We start from the raw sequence: 17,769 nt of genomic DNA on the forward strand, positions 1-17,769 counted from the left end.
CTTAGATTTATGTTACTGAAGAAAGGAAAATAAAAAAATAATCTCAGACCAGAGCAGCCCTAAGAGCTTTGGCAGCCTTGGCCCTACTTTCACAGGAAGAAAACAACATATTGAGAGATGAAACAGCATTGTTAGAGTGCAAACACAGGGTCCTATTCGGAGGTCAGAATGAGACGTGACTTTGGTCAGTTCCTAGGCTGCATCATAAAAGCAGGATTCAAATTATAGCAATTTCACACAGTTATAAATGTAATTCCATTACTTTCCCTACTGTTATTTAATCACAGAGGCTACCTTGTTTCTGATCAGATCACAGCACCCCCAGACACTTTAGCAGGGTCGAGCCTGCTTCATTCTTCACAGAAAATTGTATGCTGGTGGTGACCACATTCTCATTAGTTTTAAATGAAGACTAAAATCAGGGGGATGAGGCCAGTACAGATCCAGTGTAGTGAGATCAGCATGATGCAATTTCCCTCTGAGGTAAAATTATTCCATTCAGCTATTCACATCAAGACTATAAATAAGACTCCAAAGACCAATAAAAGAAGCATGAGGAAAGAGAAAGATAATTCTATATTTACAATGCCTATATATACATACACATTTATGATCATTGTTTTTGGATTAAGTAAATATTAAGCATCAATTTTGCCAGGTACCTTTTAGTGCTTGCAGTTGGACTTTTCTGTAGACCTCACAGGAGAAATAGGTCTTGGCAAGACAGTTAGGGAGGGAAAGAGTAGTTGATTTACAAGTCTTTAAAAGCATTAAAGAGTGTTACAAAATGCATTATTATAGGTACTGAGACTAATTAAAGTTCTGCAACAGCCATCAGTTTCAATGAAGAGATCCCTCCGTTCGCTAGGATTAAGTTTGCTCCAGCAGCAAGATTTATGTGAAACTACAGTGTAACAGATTATAGAACAAGTGTTGCTCAATTCACACATGCTGGTTTGCAGTGTCCTCCTAGAGTGCAACCACTGTGTGTTCCATCTGCAGCTACCTGCAATCTCTTCCAATAATCTAAGTCATTGCTAAGTCATAACTAAGTCTTTACTACAGTTCAGGAAACAGCTGTAGGACCCCTTTTCAAACAGTACCATCCCATGTCTATAAACACACCCTCTAAATTGGGTGCCAGCACTGTTTTTGCAGATTACTACAAAATTTTGCTTGGGAGATGAAATGCTGTATCACTACAAACACCATGTATCTACAAAGTGAAGTTTCAGAGAACAGAAAAGCCTGGATGCAAAATTTCATCAACACACAAATGCCATTCTTGAGTACTTATCCCTAGGCATGTAGTACATCTACCTGTCACAAGTATTATTCACCTGCTGGGAAGCATGTGGGGTCTCTCTCAATTTTAGAAATGGTTTGCACACCAAAAACAGATATCCACAGTACTTAACCAAAACCAACAAACCTTTGTCCCTGAAGGGAAAAGGTTTACTCTATTATACCAACAATAACTATTGAAACACTCAGCATATATATTGCTAATATATAAACTACATTATTTCAACTGTATCCTACTCATTCCACATTATTCCCTCTGCTACTATCAGCTTGCTTAATTTATTGTATGATATAAATTTGTTATTATCATTACTTATGTTTTAGGTACTGTAAACATTTGTAAAGCTAAGCAATAAGACGAAAATATTATTGTGATATTATTAAAACAAGAACAGGGTGAAACAAACACATGATAATTATGAAAGATACTGGGGTATATTTGCACAACTTGGGTATATTTTTAGGACAGGGTGTCTTAGTGTTTTAGTGACAGAATGTATGAGAGAGGAGGAATTTCTGCATGTTGCACCAAATTATTTTGTTGGCTTTCTAAATCTTCTGGACTAAAGTCTTTCTTATAAGGCAGAGAAAATATTTTTCCATCCCATGGGTGTAATGTGAGAATTGCTCATCTGGTACTTAGATAATTCCCAACAAATAAAAGTGCCACCAGTCATTGTTGGTGTTACCTGTTCCTCATAGCTTCTGTGGCACAACAGCTGACTACAGCCCAGTGGGTGTATCATCAGTTGCTATGCAGATGCCTTTTTTATATTTTTGGACAGGCTATTAAACAAAAAAAAAGAACAAAAAATTCCTGGGTTTTGTGTTCAGTTGCAGCTTACATGGTTTTACTTGTAGCCTCACTCAGGCTGAAAAGAACGCTGAAAAGAACTGGTTTGATGTGCAACTTTTGTCAAGTGATGCTGGCAGGAACAAGGGTTCCATTTTAAAACTAGAAATACAGGGAAAGTGACTGCCTTTGCTGGGTATCCATCCTTGTTTGCAAACACTTGGTCTGCAATTAAAACAAGGAAAGACTTTATAATTGGCTAAGGAAAACACAGTAACCTAAGTAAATAAGTGAAATATCCACACCCATCATATCTCTGGCATTGGTTCTTCAGTTCACTTCCCTACCAAGCAGTGCCAAAGTCCAAGGAGCTAACATCCTTTTAACTCTTAGTCTCCTCCATTTTCCCTCTGCAACCCTATTAATGGTTAATTATGCTCGGGATGAACTTGGATGACGTGTCCCCAACCCCTATAGGAAGTGCTATCTGATCTGGGCCACCTACCCCTGCAATAGCCATTTATTTTTATTGCTGTCATCAGGCATCCCCACCCCCAGCTTCAATCCCAATTTCCACAAGTTCAGCGGAGAGCCAGCAGGAAATGCCTTAGTCTCACTGTAAAACTGCCTGTGTGCCACAGCTTTGGAGCAGGCTCCTACCACAGAGGCACAGCTGTGACTGCAGCAGTTAAGGACCAGCAGCACCCCAGACACTGGCACAGGGCTCTTGTCATACCAAGGGTGTACCCCAGCACAGGAAGGAAACCTGTTCCTTATTAGCTTAATCCTCAATTTAATCCTGTCTTCTACCCATCACAAGCTCACTTACAGTTGTAGTGGTTTCTAACACTCCTTGGAGGGGTTTTGCACAAAAAGCTTTCAGAATTAAACCCTCTGCACATTTCTTCATTCACCAAGAGTCTGCTCTGCCATTCTGCATGCACAGGGTGGGACTCACTGTCCTCTCTAGCTTCACACCAGCGACTTTACATATAGCTGAGTGATTCTGAACAAACATATGGGACTTTAATCGTATTGTGCATTACATCTCACTGAGTATGTAAGACTGTTGATGTTTTACGTCAGCTGCTAAAAAGGCCAGTTAAAAAAAAAAAAGTGTTATATAGATGCTTGTTATGGCAAAACCCAGTTGAGGGTCTGTTGGTTAATTGAACTTAGAAGTTAATCTGTTGGTTATTGAACTGAGGAAGCAGATGCCTGAGCTTTTTCCTTCCCTTGAACTCCACAAGATGCAGGGCTTGGTGGGCTTCGGAATGATAAAGTTCACCTACAGCCAGTGACCTCTGGGGGCTGTATGGCCTTCCTCCCCTTTCATCTGACTTCTGAGGAAGTCTTTCTGAGGAAGGACGAACTGAAGTTACACGTTGTCTCACAGATGACATTCCATCTCCCGAGCACCACAGCGCATCCCTGACACCTTTGGCCAGGAGAACTGACACGGTGTGCTGGTGGGCAGCTGCTATGTTCCACCCCACAGGCGGCCCTGCAAAGAGATCAGCGCAAAATCCTCTGATGTACTTCTGCTGTTGAGTCTATACCGCCCTAAAATAAAACACGTTGATCAACAAGAGTATCCTCCAGCTCTCTTAAAGGATATGGGTTTGAAATGCCCGCGAAAGGAGCTTGTTTCCCCGGCGTGTACTCTGGTGGCACGGCGGGCTCCTCAATGAGGGGAGGCACTTCGCCAGCGGGGACAGAACCGCCAAGAGCCGACGCATTTTCGGTCACGTTTTTCAGGCCCCGAAATGTGAGGGAGCCGGGGTCCCTGCTCGCACCTGGACCTCGGCAGATCCCCTTGGAAGAGCAGGCAGGCGCTGCTCCTCCTGCCCTCCATAACCAGGCCGGGATTTTTAATCGAAGGCCTTACTGCCGGCGAGGCGGCTGAGCGGAACCGGGCCGGGCAACGGCGGCAGCTGCTCCCCTCGGCTCGGGCCGAAGCCCGGAGGGATCCTCGGCCGGACGGGCGGGTCCGCCCGGGATAGCCCAGCCCGGGCGGCCACAGGCTGCGGGGAGCTGCGCTGCGGCCTCCCCGCTCCCGCCCTCTCTCCCTCCCGTATCCCTGGGTCCGCCCGTATCCCTGCATTCCCTGCTGCAGCATCCCCTCCTCCCCTCAATCCCATCAGTAGCGGCGGCCCCGGGCTCGGCTCCCCGCGCTGCGGCGGCGCTCGGCGGCGGCTCCCCCCCGCCGCGGCCGCCATGTTGGGCTGCTGCGCGTTCGGCGGCGGCGGCTGCCGCGTGTGACCGCGGGAGGGAAGGAGGGAGGGAGGGAAGGAAAGAGGGAGGGAGCGGCGGGGGAGAGGAGGGCGCGGAAGCGGAGGGAGGGAGGGAGCGAGCCGGGGAGGGAGGGCGCCGCCGCTACCCCTCCCCGCCGCCCCGCGCACGCACACACACACACCCCGCACACGCACCGCCCGAGGATGCCCTTTGCCCGGGGGGGCGAAGCCGGGACACCATCGCGCCGCCGGGAGTGAAGCCACCGCCGCCGCCGCCGTCGTCGTCGGGGCCTCCCGGCCCGCAGCGTGCGGCCGGAGCGGAGACGCCGGCGCTTTCCCTCCGCCCCAGGACGCGCACCGGGTGGAGGAGGAGGAGGAGGGCGCCGTCTCCGCAGCAGCAGCAGCCGCCGCAGCCATGGGAAGGATTTGACAGGGCTCGGAACGCTTTTGCCGGTGTGTCGGGGCGCGCGTCCCGCCCGCCGCCCCTTGGCGCAGCGGAGGAGAAGGGGGCGACAATGAAGACTTTAGTTTTTTTGAATCACTGAAAAGCCTTAAAAGGAGACTCGGTAAGGAGGAGAGGAGGAAGGGAAAGGAAAGGCTGCCCGGGGCAGGACGTGGCTGCGCCCTGAGGAGGGGGGGCTGCGCCCCACCCCGCGGTGGCCGCGGAGGCGCTGCCGGGGCCGGGGGAGGCGGCGGGGGGCGGCGGGGCTGCGCGGCCCCTCATCCCTCCCTCCCTCCCCGCCGGTGTGCGCCCTCGTTTCTGCTGCCTTTCGCTTATATAAATACGTAAATACATCTGTTTTTCCCTTCCCATCCGTCCTGGGAAGCGGAACCGGAGGGGCTGTTAGCCCGTGGTGCTGCGGCGGGGCTCCTCGCAGGATCGCGCTGCATGATCTGCATTGGGAATGAAGGAGAAGACCTTCTTAAATATATAAGTGCGTGTGCCTGTGCACGCACGGTGAAATCGGTGTCAGGCAGTCTCGGTTGAATTTGAGTTCAATTACTATTGTTAAAGCATCAGGAATGCCCATATATGTTTTTGCACCACTTTTACTAAGCCTGTTAATTTTTTTTTAGGATAACTATTTTCTTCTCTTAAATGTCATGCATACACAGATACCCACACTGTATGTGTGTGTCTGAAACTCCAAGGGTTTAGTTTCAGGCTGGGAACACCGAGGTGGGCTGGCAATTAAGGACTGCCACAGTTTGACACTTGTTAAAAATACTGTTAACTTCTTTTTAAACAACAAAACCCTCAAAAGTTTTTTTTTTTGTTGTTGTTTTTCTGACAAAGTAATAATAATCATTAAAAAAGAAACCCCAATGCAAACTGAAACAACCATGTCTGGAGAAGTGCGTTTGAAGCAGTTGGAGCAGTTTATTTTGGATGGGCCAACACAGACTAATGGGCAATGCTTCAGTGTGGAAACCTTGCTGGATATACTCATCTGCCTTTATGATGAATGTAATAATTCCCCTCTGAGAAGAGAGAAGAACATCCTCGAGTATCTGGAGTGGGGTAAGTTTTAATGTGTTTATTTTGTGTACATGTGTCCATGTTCCTGTCTGCTTTGTATAATGTCTCTGTTATTTATGTGTGAGAGGGGATTGTTTATAACCCAGTGTTTTACTGGGAGGTGTTATCAGTTTCACTGTATTTAAACGTGATGGTGCTAAGAAGAAATCTATATTGTTTTTTTTTGTCTCTGAGGTATGCATGTAAAACATGTATCATATTTTTTATTTTTCTTTTTTTGACATGAATCAGGCTCTTGTATTTTAAGCATATTTGTTTGCCTTCAGGCCCAGCTGTTGAGTTTTGTATCCTAAAGTTTCTGGGAATATGGAATGGTGAGGGTTGAATTCTTTTATGCCTAGAAAAATATCAGTGCACAATCCTCTGATTTGCTTCTGCGGTTAAATCTATACTGCTTTAAAATAAAGCATGTTGATCAACAAGAAAAACCTTCAGCTTTCTGAAATGATAAAGGGTTTGAAACATCTGTGATGATGGAGAAGATGACATTATCTTCTTTAATATAAAATAGTTGCTGATTTATGTAGATAGTTCTTTTCATCAGGAAAATCAAAGTTGAAAAGCAGAATGAAACTCTGTGTGTCCCTGGCAGACTTTTCGTTTTGTGGGAGATAGGGTATTAGTAGATTTTTTAAAGGAAAGCAGGTGAATGATATTGTGCCAGTTCTTCTTAAGTTGTCACAGAACTGGTTGACTATTTTTTTCTTTTTAAATTCTTTCTTCCTTCTCCTAAACTCAGATGTAAACCAGAAGATGCAGTCTGACATAAGAACCTTGATGAGAATGTTTACTGTATCTGACCTTCAGACTTCAAAGTCATGCTGCACTTCTGCTTTTGCATACAGAACCATTTACCACATTTGCTTTGTAATAAATACATCAGCAGGCCTCCTTTATTTAAAAAAGCATATTTTTGAAACTTGTAACTGGCATTTGATTAATTAGGTGGTTGAGCTCTTCAAAATGAAGTTGCTGAGGAAAGACATTGTTTTGATAACTGATCTAACAACTTGAGGCTGATATGTGTGTGTTTTATTTTCCTACTCCTCTCTGTAGTCATACTGACATCTAAAGGACATCTGACTCAGTAATTAAGTTTCTTGTAGTGTTCATATTGCACTGCTTTTTGTTTTCTTATTATCTGGAGGAACAGGCTATAATTAATGCATTCTAGCTAAGGAGGAAATAGTAATTAAAAGTACTTCTGAAGAATCTTCCCTCTAAAACTGTCACTGGCATACAGAAGCTGTGAAAGATTGGGAAAATATGATGGCTCCAAGGGTATTTTCTATGCAGGAACTTAGTGTAGTCTGCAGTGGATCTAGCCAGCTGATACCCTCTAAATAATAATAATAACTAAGTTAACCATATCTAGATGATCAGATCAACAGTGTGTTTAGGACCCATTGTATTGGGTGCTGGTGCGTTCAGTGGTGGTTGTTTGATGGGTAAATGCATCATTTCAAGGCTCTGACAGTACCTGAAGGTTTTTGTAATAAGCTTTCCCGTCTGCTGATGGAAATAATACACTGTTTTGGAAAGGCTGGACTGGAATAAGGTTTCTTGCTGGCCTATTTTTCTTGCTATTTTTCCACTCTCATGCTCCAACTGTGCCTTAGCAAGACTCTTAGGCTTCAAAGACCAGTTGCTCCCGTTTCCAGGGCTGAGTTGCTATGGTCCTCTGTCTGCTCCCTGCTCTGCTCTCCAGGCTTCTGCCCTGGGAGCTTTTTCAGGAGGGTTTGTGAGGTGACATGGAAGAGCCAGCGGTTGCTAGTGCCTGCTGGTGGAAGTGTCTGTGTTAATGATGTCTTTATCCTGCAAACACTCCCAGGAGTGTCTCCTCTGAGGGCCAGCCCTCCTAGTGAAACTGGCATTGCTCTTGGGATCAGGGAGTTGGCAAAATCAGGCTCTTAGAGAGGTCGGGTACCCTGCAGTGCTGTGGTGCAGTGGAGTTGCTGAGGGTACCCTGTGCTTTGATATGGTCATGACCTCTCGTATCTCTCTCCCCAGAAGGAGAAACAAAGCAAGTGGTTGATTAGAAAGAGATTATATGTGGTTTTAAAGTCAGAGATGTGCTGAGTAGTGGCAGAAGTGGAAGGCTGGCAGCCAGAAATCATGGACTCTGCCCACACCTCTCTAAAGGACTCAGTGTTGAAGTGCTTTCAGCTCAGTTTTTTTCAGCTTCTCTATTTGAACAGCAGGAAAAATAGCACAAATTTTCCACCAGGGAGTTCTGAAAGCTGCTGCATGTGAAGCGCTCTTGGTTTTGAATGTACCATATAAAATAGTGTGTATTAATTTATTTTTCCCATCAGTGGAATAAAACTTCGGGCCTGGTATATCTGCTGGTGGATGTCAGTTGGTTGCTGGCATTTTGTAGGTTTCTGCCAAACATCCACAGATTTTCTTGACTGCAACAAAGAGTGCAACTGAATGTAGTGAACTGGTCAGGGAACTGGTATGTTTGTGTGTTTACAAAATGTAGAGTACAAATTTACTCCTGAGAACTGATTATCATCTTAAACTGCCTTTTTAAAAAATAAGTTATTCTTTCTAGAAGTAAATGAGATTTATTTATATAGTCTGTTAATTTTAAGAAAAGGCTAATAAACAGCTGTCCAGTGATCACTGACTCCGGTTGAGCAGCAAATAATTTTTTCTTGCTTTTCAGCAGTGTAGTTTTGAGGTGTTACTGTTCGGTTTTGTGGAGGGTTTGAGCTGAGCTTGCATTTGTGGATGTGTATTTTTATACAGACTGTTCTGGGTCTGAGATGTTATCTGCTGTATTTCATGTAAGATTGAGCCACAATATGATTTTTTTGGGGGAAAGGTTTAGGAGGTATTCTGCCATGGAAAAGCTAATGTCTTAATGACAGCCATGTGACTGCTGCTATATTTAGGGGAGCTAAGAAGCTTCATGTTCTAGTACTTAGATCTTTTTGGACTACTTTATGAACTTGTAATCTAGAACTTATTTTAAAAATGAATCAGGGTAAAAGAATTGAGATCTGAACTAATTGTTTTGGTTTGATACTGCAAGTTTAACTCAGCAAGTGGAGGAAGTTAGGTCTCTAGAATGTGAAGTTGAGTTTTAAATTTTTGTAGGATTTCAGTCTTTTGGTGCTTGAAATGACGTTAGACTGGTTAGAACTGTCAGGGTAATTATTTTGTGGTTTAGGAGCTGCTTTGCCTCTAAAATCCTATCTTTGACTTTAAGTGAAAACGTAATTGCATTCCTTATTCTTATACAGTATTAGTTATGTGACTTGTTAATAAGATGATTTGATTTTGTTGTTCATATTACATAGGTATCTTATATGCTAACACAGCCATGGAAACAGCCGTTGTGTTTGTGTTCTGAGGGTTAAATCAGGGCACATTTTGAGATAACAGGAAGAAACTGGAACATTTAGATTTGGCTTGTTCTATGTATTCAATGCTAGTTTTAATTTTTATCTCCATTGATAGTTGTATTTATGATTTAGAGAAGGGCTTGTCTAATTATAGCAACTGGAGCTTACCAGAAAAAGCTGTTGAGAATTCCAAGCACTTTACTTTTTCTTTTCTACTTGTGTGTGAGTTGGCACACTGACACAAGAGTGTAAGGGAGGTAATGAAGGCTGCTAAGGTGAACTTGAAAGAGAGCTACAGTAATAAAAAGAAGCTTTTGGAAATGTTTTGGTTCTGGGAAAACTTTATTTCTAATGGCTCCAGTTTGAATTGCTTTTAACAAGAAACTAGAACAATATTATTTAGGATGTACTGAAAGAATGGTAGAATAAACCTCAAAATGTGTGGTGATGAAAGTGAGGGAAGATGGAGGGCACCACCAATACTGTGGTGAGGTCAGTGACTTGATTAAATCTGTGCTCTCATTGGAAAAATGTAAACTGGCCTTAACTAAAATTTTTGTTTGGTTGGTTTTGTTCAGGTTGTTGTTGTTGTTGTTGTTTGGTTTTTGTTTCTTATTTTTTCCTACCAAAGAAAGCTTTGGAGATGGATTAAATTGTTCTCATTTCATCTCTAGTAGAACAGAAAGGCATGGTGTTTATTCAGTGCTGATATGGTCATACACTAGACTGTCATCATTGGTCTCATACTTCTGTTACTCAGTTGTGCAGCATCTGTTCTGGATATTGAAAATGGTTCTGTCACCATACAACCAATTTTTCAAGACTGAGTTGGGGGGAGATTGTCTGTATTATCCTTCTGGTGATTTCTCTCATGGTTTTTCTTCAGAAAAAATGGCAAGCCCCTTTTTGAGCTAGGTTTGTTTTTGCATATTAGTTACAGAAGAAAATTAAATCCTGTCTCGAGGTTTCTGCATCTCCTCTTTGTCACTTATCTCTGTATAGCTCCTGAACAAAGTCACAGTCATTTTCAGCTGTGAGTTGCTTATATTTTGTTTTTAAAACAGACTGTTAAAAAATAATCATTCATTTAGGTTCTATTCTTAGCAGACAGTAAAAGACTTAACAATTGACTTTTTCAAGTTTTGTTGTTTCAGTTTTTTTAAAAAGTTTTTAAAGTAGACTTTGGTGCTCAGTACTTTCCAACCTTAGTGCTGTCTAACCCATTAGAAATACTTTTTTTTTTTTTCTCCTAATTACATTCTAAAAGATACCAACTTTTTATTCTAGTCGTACAAATGGGAATACCTCTTGGTCTGACATAAGCAAAACCATTTACTCAATTCTTTCTGGGAAAGAGCGAGCATCTTGCTTGTCAAGGCCACTTAATGTGCATAGGCATATTCCTGATTTTAAATGTGAGCTGTTTCATTCCTTGCAGCTGAGCCATATGAACTGATGGGGTTCCATCAATGTAGAAGACATTGTGGCATTCTTGATGCATAAATTTCTGACATTGTGTACAATAACACTTTACTGCTTATTTTATGTAATCTGTTGTTTCTGTTACACAGCTGCAGCCAAAATTAAATGCTTTTTATTGATTAGGGTGAAAGAAGAAGGTTCTTCGGTGCTCTCAATTAGAAACAACCTTCATATCTCTATGTTTCAGAATATTGTGTAAACATATTTTTTACAAATTCAGTTCTACACCAAATTACTTGAAAAAGAAGGAAGCAGTATTTGCAGGAAAATATGCAGAAGAATGGTTGCCCATACAGGCTTTAGTGTTGGGTAGCTCTGTGTTTAAGGTCTATACCTTTTAAATTGTGACTTTTTTTTCCCCCACATGTATTTCAGTTTTGATTCTTTCACAGTAAACTAATCACTATAAGTTTATCAACAGTTCTGATGTGATCAAATAAGCTGAGACCATCCAGTTAATTCTGCTTGTTTTTTATTAGCTTCCTGTAGAGTAAGGCATAAATCCATTGTAATGTGTTTGTTTCTTTGCACATTTTTCATTACACTAAGTGTTTTTTGTTCTTTTTAAACCCTTAATTTTAAGTAGAAATAAGTTTAAAGGGTGTTCTTTTTAGTTACTTCTTGTTCTGTTGGGCAGAGGAAGTTTGGAAGTACTCCAAGGCTGCCTATTTTGGGGCATATTTGGGGTATGTGTCCTAAGGCTGACTGACTTCTGTCAGTAATGTCCTGTTGGTTGTAAAGAAGCACAGCTTGCTTAGATAGAAAGCTAACTAATACTTAGTTTCCAGGAATTTTAGAAATGCCTTTATTCTGTACAGAAATTCCTTGCATGCTTTGGTCTAATGGGGACAAATGGAGAAATACAATTATATGAGTTAGTCTGCTCAGTGGGCATTATAAACCTCATGACAACAGAATAAATTCCCTGTTATGAGGACATTTAATATTTAAGGGTTAATCCAGTAGGGTTTTTTTTTTTTATGGTATGATCATAACTGTAAAATGTACTGCTGAAGGTGTGTTTGAATTTTTAACCCCTGTGTAGGATGAGACTCTGTGTGTATGTACCTGATTCAACTTCTTCCTTGTCTTCTTGTCCTCTTCTGGACTTTACTGATGTATTTTTTTTTTTATAACCTCCAGCATATTATTACATCACAGTTGACTATGCATATTGTGCTCCAAAAGCAATTAGCTTAATTGGTCCAGTATTGTTCAATTCTTAGAATATATACATTCTTTTTTTTACTAAGACAGGTAGAAGCTATTTTCTTTTTGAAGCTCTGCCTTACACACATAGATCGGTGTTTGTATCCTGAACAGCAGCAGAAAATAACAGTAATTTTACTACTGAGTCACACCTGTGGCTGGAGAGACCAGTGTTGTTTTGAAATTTTCTTATGAATAAATTGCAAATACAGGATTTTGAGATTCAAAGTGGGTGTAGGCTACTATCCTGGAAATAATTTTCCCCATATTATTTTCTAAAAGTGAACTGTAATAAATTATCCTGGATATGTCTTTGAAAAATATTAACCTATTCTTGGCATTCCTAATTGCTTTTATCCTGTAAAAAATTTACAATCTCAATTTGTGCAGAAAACTTCCAGAAGCAATTGGGTCCTGCTGCCAAGCTCTAAAACCTGACTAATAAATACAGGGGATAGCTGAGGCAGGATTGAAAGAAAAGGCCAGTTTCTAGACTCTTTAGGTTTTATCTTTTGGCAAAGCAGGCATTCTTTCCATGAGCATTTGTACTTGTTTAATTTGATTTTCTTTTTCTGGCTGAACAACTGGAATATTTTGTTCTACTCTGGTCAAACTTACCTCAACACGTTATTTTTCTAAAATCCTCATTAAGCTTGGGAATGCCACTAATGTGGACCAAAATCTTTAAAAAATGCAAGTGATTTAGGTCAGTCATGTGCAATCTTTTGTTAACTGCAAGATTTTTATTTCAAATAGTTTAAACATGACATTAGGCATAATAATAACTGCAAAAATCTTCTATTCAGGCAGGTCAGTTTGCTTTATTTCTAGTAATACAGTATAATTAGGTTTACTAGCAGTCACCATGGATAAAATCCACATGAGGTATATCCAGATTCCTATGACTTTGTGTTTCATAATTCTTCCTTATCCGTATCCAGACTTGCAGTTTGATTTAAATTAGTTTTGTTACACAATATTGCAGAATTCTTTTATTCTTAGAGATCAGCTCCTTAGTGCACCTTCTCTTGGCAACTTTTTGAAAAGCTTTTTGTGGGGATATTGTAGATGTTGTGAACTGGTATTTTTGTAGGCCACTTTGAGGGGAAAAATATATTTTGTTGAGCAATTTAGTGAAAATGTGCAGTAATTTTTTTGTAGAAATAAAAAGTGAGTTTAGTGTGCCATTCCAAGTGGGAAAGGAAAAAGCAGATGTAGATGTTAATAACAATAATTGCATTTCTTTCAAATGTTGTGGGATTAGAACAGCAATGCTTCATTGGTCTTTTGTTCGGTTTCCTTTTGGTCTCCGTTTGAGGCTTGGAGGAGGATGTGGTGGAAGGCCTGCAGGTCTCCATTTCTGAGTCCTTCCTCTTTCCCTTTCTCTGTGGTTTTCCATAGTGTTATTTCAAAGCAAATTACCTTCTCAGCTGAGGCCTCATTTCTTCCATGTGTTCATTCTGTTGCTTTTCATCCCATATAAATCTCCGTTTGTGTTTCTAATATGGTGTGGATATCTGTGTGTCCAATCTTCCCATGGCCAGAATCTTGGTTTCTAGATTTGGACTGTTTTTTGGGTTTTTTGTTTGTTTGCTTGTTTTTTCCTAGTCATCCCTAACCTTTCATGATTTTCTTGGCCTGATTCATAATATAGAGACTATGTGGGGAGAATGGTAGCAAAAAGTTGTCACCTGTATGAAAATACACACAGGCCTTACCCACAGGTGCATCTATACAGTGTGCCCTGTAAGGACCCTGCACATTTCTTATTAGATTAATTAATTATCATTTATCTTTGTGCCTTGTTAGCTTTTGTAGAACTGGAGGCTTGCACAGTTCATTCTGGCTGTAAGAAGTTGTGACCTGTTTTATTCCTGTAGTCTCAAAAGAATGAGACTGAAGTGAGAGTATAGCTTTATCATTTTAATACCTGAAACTAAATTAAAAAAGTGATAGGAAGGGTGGCAATTACTTTTGTCTGGCCAGTGGTTTAAGAAAATGTCATTTGTGCTGTGGGGACACCATAGCCCCAAGGTATTTCCTGCTCTTGCTCATTAAAGTTCTTTCACCTTTACCACCATACCTTTGGTAAATAAAGCACTGTGTTGTCTGAATGTTTTGCAGGACACATAGTAACAAGAGGAGGAGGAGGAAATAGAAGTCACATTTTGATTGCGACTCACTGGTTTTATCTTGGGTGCGGGCTGACTTGAGGGTGTCTTAAGGCTGGCTAAATCCACTGATCTTTGTTCTGTTGATTCTTGTGTGGGCAGAGGGACACAATCCAGTTAACAACCAACCTGCAAAAGCACATTGTGATCTGTCAGTATGGTTCTGTGAAGATATTGTAGTGGTGTTTGTATAAAAGAAAGGGGCTAGGATTGTGACAGCCCAGACTTTTGTGGCTTCACCTACTGCAGCTCCTGTGCTCCAGGCTGGTTGCCTCTCAGATTCCCTCTAGCATACAAGAGAGCTACAATTTTGAAACGAATTTTGAGGCTGCGAGCTTCTTCTGATAGGTATTTGGTGTAGAAATTCAGTGAGCCTCATTTTCTTCTGTAACAGTTTCCAGAACATTTCTTTTTGCAGTGAGAAAGTTTCTAATCATGAAGAGGGATTTTCAAAATAACTGTCTGATTTAGATGATGGTAATTCCTTGCAAAAAGAAAGTGTTGGTTTTGTGTGTTCTGTGGTATTTGGCATAGTATCACTCAGTGTCTTTACACTGTTTTCATTGTGTACTTTGTAACTGAAAGACAAGGATTCTTATGTTAACACACTTGGAATAGTTTCGTTCTATTTCTCCCAACTTTTCAAAAACACATGATGTACTATTTTGTGATTATTTAAAAAGATCCTTTTATAATTTTGATAGGGGCTCACACAAAAGACACTTGTTTTCTCTCTGAACTGATATGTTAGAGGAAATTATAGAATCTGCTTCCTATGCAAACAAAAATTTGCAGAGAGAACCACTATTATTTTGCTGTTGTGTCATTCCACCTCCAGTATTGACTATTTTCACCTTCACAGCTAGCAGCCACTTCTGGGTAACAAAATATGTACTTTTAAATTTCTGCATCTTTATAAAAGTCATAGGATAATTCTTGAAATTATATTAGTTGAGTGGGTTTTTCTGGATCTAAGTAGTCTGAGTTAAAAAACCTACTGTCTGTATCCTTTTATGTTACTGTTTTTTCTGAAAATAAGGGATGACTTAATATCTCCATTGATGATAATTCACACTCTGAAAATGTAAACACCATTTAGAGTCAAGGTTACCAACAGAAAATGGTATATAGTGTTTATTACCACAGCTGGAGTGTATTTAATTAACTTGTTATTTTTTGGTTAACTTTATCCTTGAGTAACACTGACTTTAGAGAAGATGATCTGGGAACCAGTTGCTTTTGGTGGTGTAGCTGCTTCAGTGAGTATCTATGCTGTTACACTGCTGAGTATATGCTGCAGAAGCTCATGGAAATGTCTGAAAAGTCTCTTCCTGGCTGATTTAGCAGAGATACTATCTGATCTTATCAGTAGTAGTCTAGTGCTTAAACTTTCTGGGGGAGAAAAAAGTGTGCAGCAGGGGCAATGAGCTGATGATTTGCTGTCTAGCTATATTTTTCTTCAATTTTTTACATTCTTCTTCTCTGAAGCCAAGATTGTTAAATGGAATTTGTGTTACTTACTGACAATATTACATTCACTTTGTGGTCCTTGGCACTACCAATAGGAGGGAATCTCATCCAATGAAGTCTTTATATTAGTACTTAAAAATTTGTTTTAATTTCACCATTAAGTTTTCTTGATAAGGAAACAAACCAGTCTAAAGATTTTTTGCTTTATCTTGGTCATGTAGTTCATGTTTTCAGTAAAGGTATTTAACCATGTGTATGATCATAGTTATAATTAGAAAAGTTTCTACCTGATATTGTTGCTAGCCCTTGATATGTTCTAAGGCCTCAAAGCATTCAGATCTTAACCAGACTGAATTTGTGGCACTAAAATATTTTGTTCACATCAAAGTGTCATATGATTATTCAAAACTTGAATAATTTTATTCCGTGTGATCTTGTGATTTTGTTTTTCCTCCATCTACCTTAATTAGGAAGTAGAATGTTTATTGATAATTCTTACTAATGACAGGTCATGATCTGCAAAATGAAATTTTACACTTTAAAACCGAGGCATTAAGTGTATATAATACTGTCTCTAAAAGAAAGTTTCTTGTCTTGTTTATTTCACTTCAGAGAGGGTTTCCATCTTTTGGGGATTTTTTTTTTTTTTCTTTTCCAGTTTAAGGAAACAACTTTTTCTAATAGATCTGTCAGATGAGGTTGGATCAAATTAATAATTAATTCACATGTTTGGTGCAAGTATTTTCTTTAGTAGTTTTGATGTTATCCCACTGATTCTTAAAGCAGTAAGGAAAACTTTGACTGCTAGATTTGCATGGCACTTTTGCTAATGCTGGCATTTGTTACTGCTTTTACTTTAGATTTTCAGTTTCTCTCAGACACACCTTCTCCAGCTCTCTCTGTGTTCCCTGTCCCTGGCATATGAAATCACACGCTCTTACAAAGGGTGCAAAGGTCATTCTTAGCATGGTTCCAGCATCAGGGGTACAAATCCATTTCCTATGGGAAGCATCAGAGGAAATTTGCAGGAGATGGAAGATGGTAAATTAAGTAATTTTGGCAAAGCTACAAGGATTTCTTCTTAGTATGCTGATCATTGTTGTTAATAACACTCCCCCTGCCCAGCCCACCTCCCTCCCCCAACCTTCCGAAAACTTGTGGCAGAATTTTCATTACCTTCAAGAGAAGCAGGGTCAAACTGCATGAATTAAGCAATAATAACTTATCACAGGAGCTTGGGGTCTTCTCTGTGTGTGTGTGTTAGTAAAACACAGTGCAGAAGAGCTGCGTCGCTCCTATGTGATGTCCCTTCTCAGAGTATTCCCATCAGACAGGAATATTTGAAGTCTATAAATGTGCTGCTTGGTGACATTTTCAGACTCACAATTTAAACATAAGCCTTGACAAATAAGTCCAGATTCTCTTCCTCTCTTTGCTTTAATGTCTGTCTCATGCCATATTTTTCTAGGCCAGGCACCTAAAGACCTAGGTGCTGTTTTCCCTGCTACTTTTTTCTCTTTGAGAGAAAAACAGCTCTTCACTGAAAGGCTGTTTCCCAGGTGGTGTGTCAAGATTTGAGAAAGTTTAGACATCTGAATGGGTATAGATTCATCATGTGGGAGGCACTGACTTTAAATAGCTATGAGCCAAAATTGTCATGTCTGTCTGGTAGGAAGAAAAAGGCATTTCTAAGTCTAATTCTGCTCTCAGTTAATGGAGATAAGCATTTGTTAATCCACTGATACCCTGATATATTAAAGCAGTTCATATTTGCTGCTGAATTTCTAAAGAAAGCCAAACTATTTGAGGGCATTAACTGGTTAAGTATTTAAAACTAGACTTCAATTACTGTAGCTTTTCTTTTTCTTACAATTGCTTTCCTGGTAAGAAAATAATTTACAGGAATATTGGGTGCTTGTGTATGTTGCCTTGAAAACCTGTTTGAGAAAAGTATGTGGTCATTAGCATGTGAAATATCTCTGCAAAGAAATGGAGGCACAGCTGTGATTTGTGAAGGTGATTTAAAAACTCAGTGGAAAAGCAGTTTCTATGATCCAGGTTTATGTTTGTGTTCCTTCCAATTTAATTTTTTTTTTCTTCAAAGTTTTTTGAAATGTTTGTTGTGGAAATTCCTGAAAGTGTGGGTGGCTTGTAACTTCTGTGTGTTTAAGGGCTTTATTTATTTGCTTAAATTTCCAGCATACTGTTTAGG

At 40.3% G+C, this 17,769-nt stretch overlaps 1 protein-coding gene and 1 long non-coding RNA gene across 12 annotated transcripts in view; one reads left to right on the top strand and one right to left on the bottom strand.

Annotated features, from left to right (window-relative positions):
• Positions 1-547: 547 nt before the first annotated feature.
• On the bottom strand, positions 548-4,607 carry LOC109022542. The gene is made up of 2 exons (XR_004496717.1): positions 4,528-4,607; positions 548-3,602 (listed from the first exon to the last, which is right to left on the bottom strand). It is a non-coding gene; the product is annotated as an uncharacterized LOC109022542 (long non-coding RNA).
• CDC42BPA (CDC42 binding protein kinase alpha) overlaps positions 4,461-17,769 on the top strand; it is a 181,254-nt gene continuing 167,945 nt past the window's right edge. For 5 of the 11 annotated variants that reach the window (XM_015620820.3, XM_015620832.3, XM_015620828.3 and 2 more), the window contains exons 1-2: positions 4,462-4,898; positions 5,630-5,854. In XM_015620820.3, the coding sequence (XP_015476306.1) occupies positions 5,659-5,854 (196 nt within the window). In that variant the 5' untranslated portion in view covers positions 4,462-4,898; positions 5,630-5,658. Of the gene's footprint in view, positions 4,899-5,629; positions 5,855-17,769 lie in introns of all 11 variants that reach the window. The other 6 variants (XM_015620821.3, XM_015620822.3, XM_015620823.3 and 3 more) reach the window with 2 other exon arrangements.

This window comes from Parus major, chromosome 3, assembly GCF_001522545.3.
Source record: "Parus major isolate Abel chromosome 3, Parus_major1.1, whole genome shotgun sequence".
Taxonomy (NCBI): Eukaryota; Metazoa; Chordata; class Aves; order Passeriformes; family Paridae; genus Parus; species Parus major.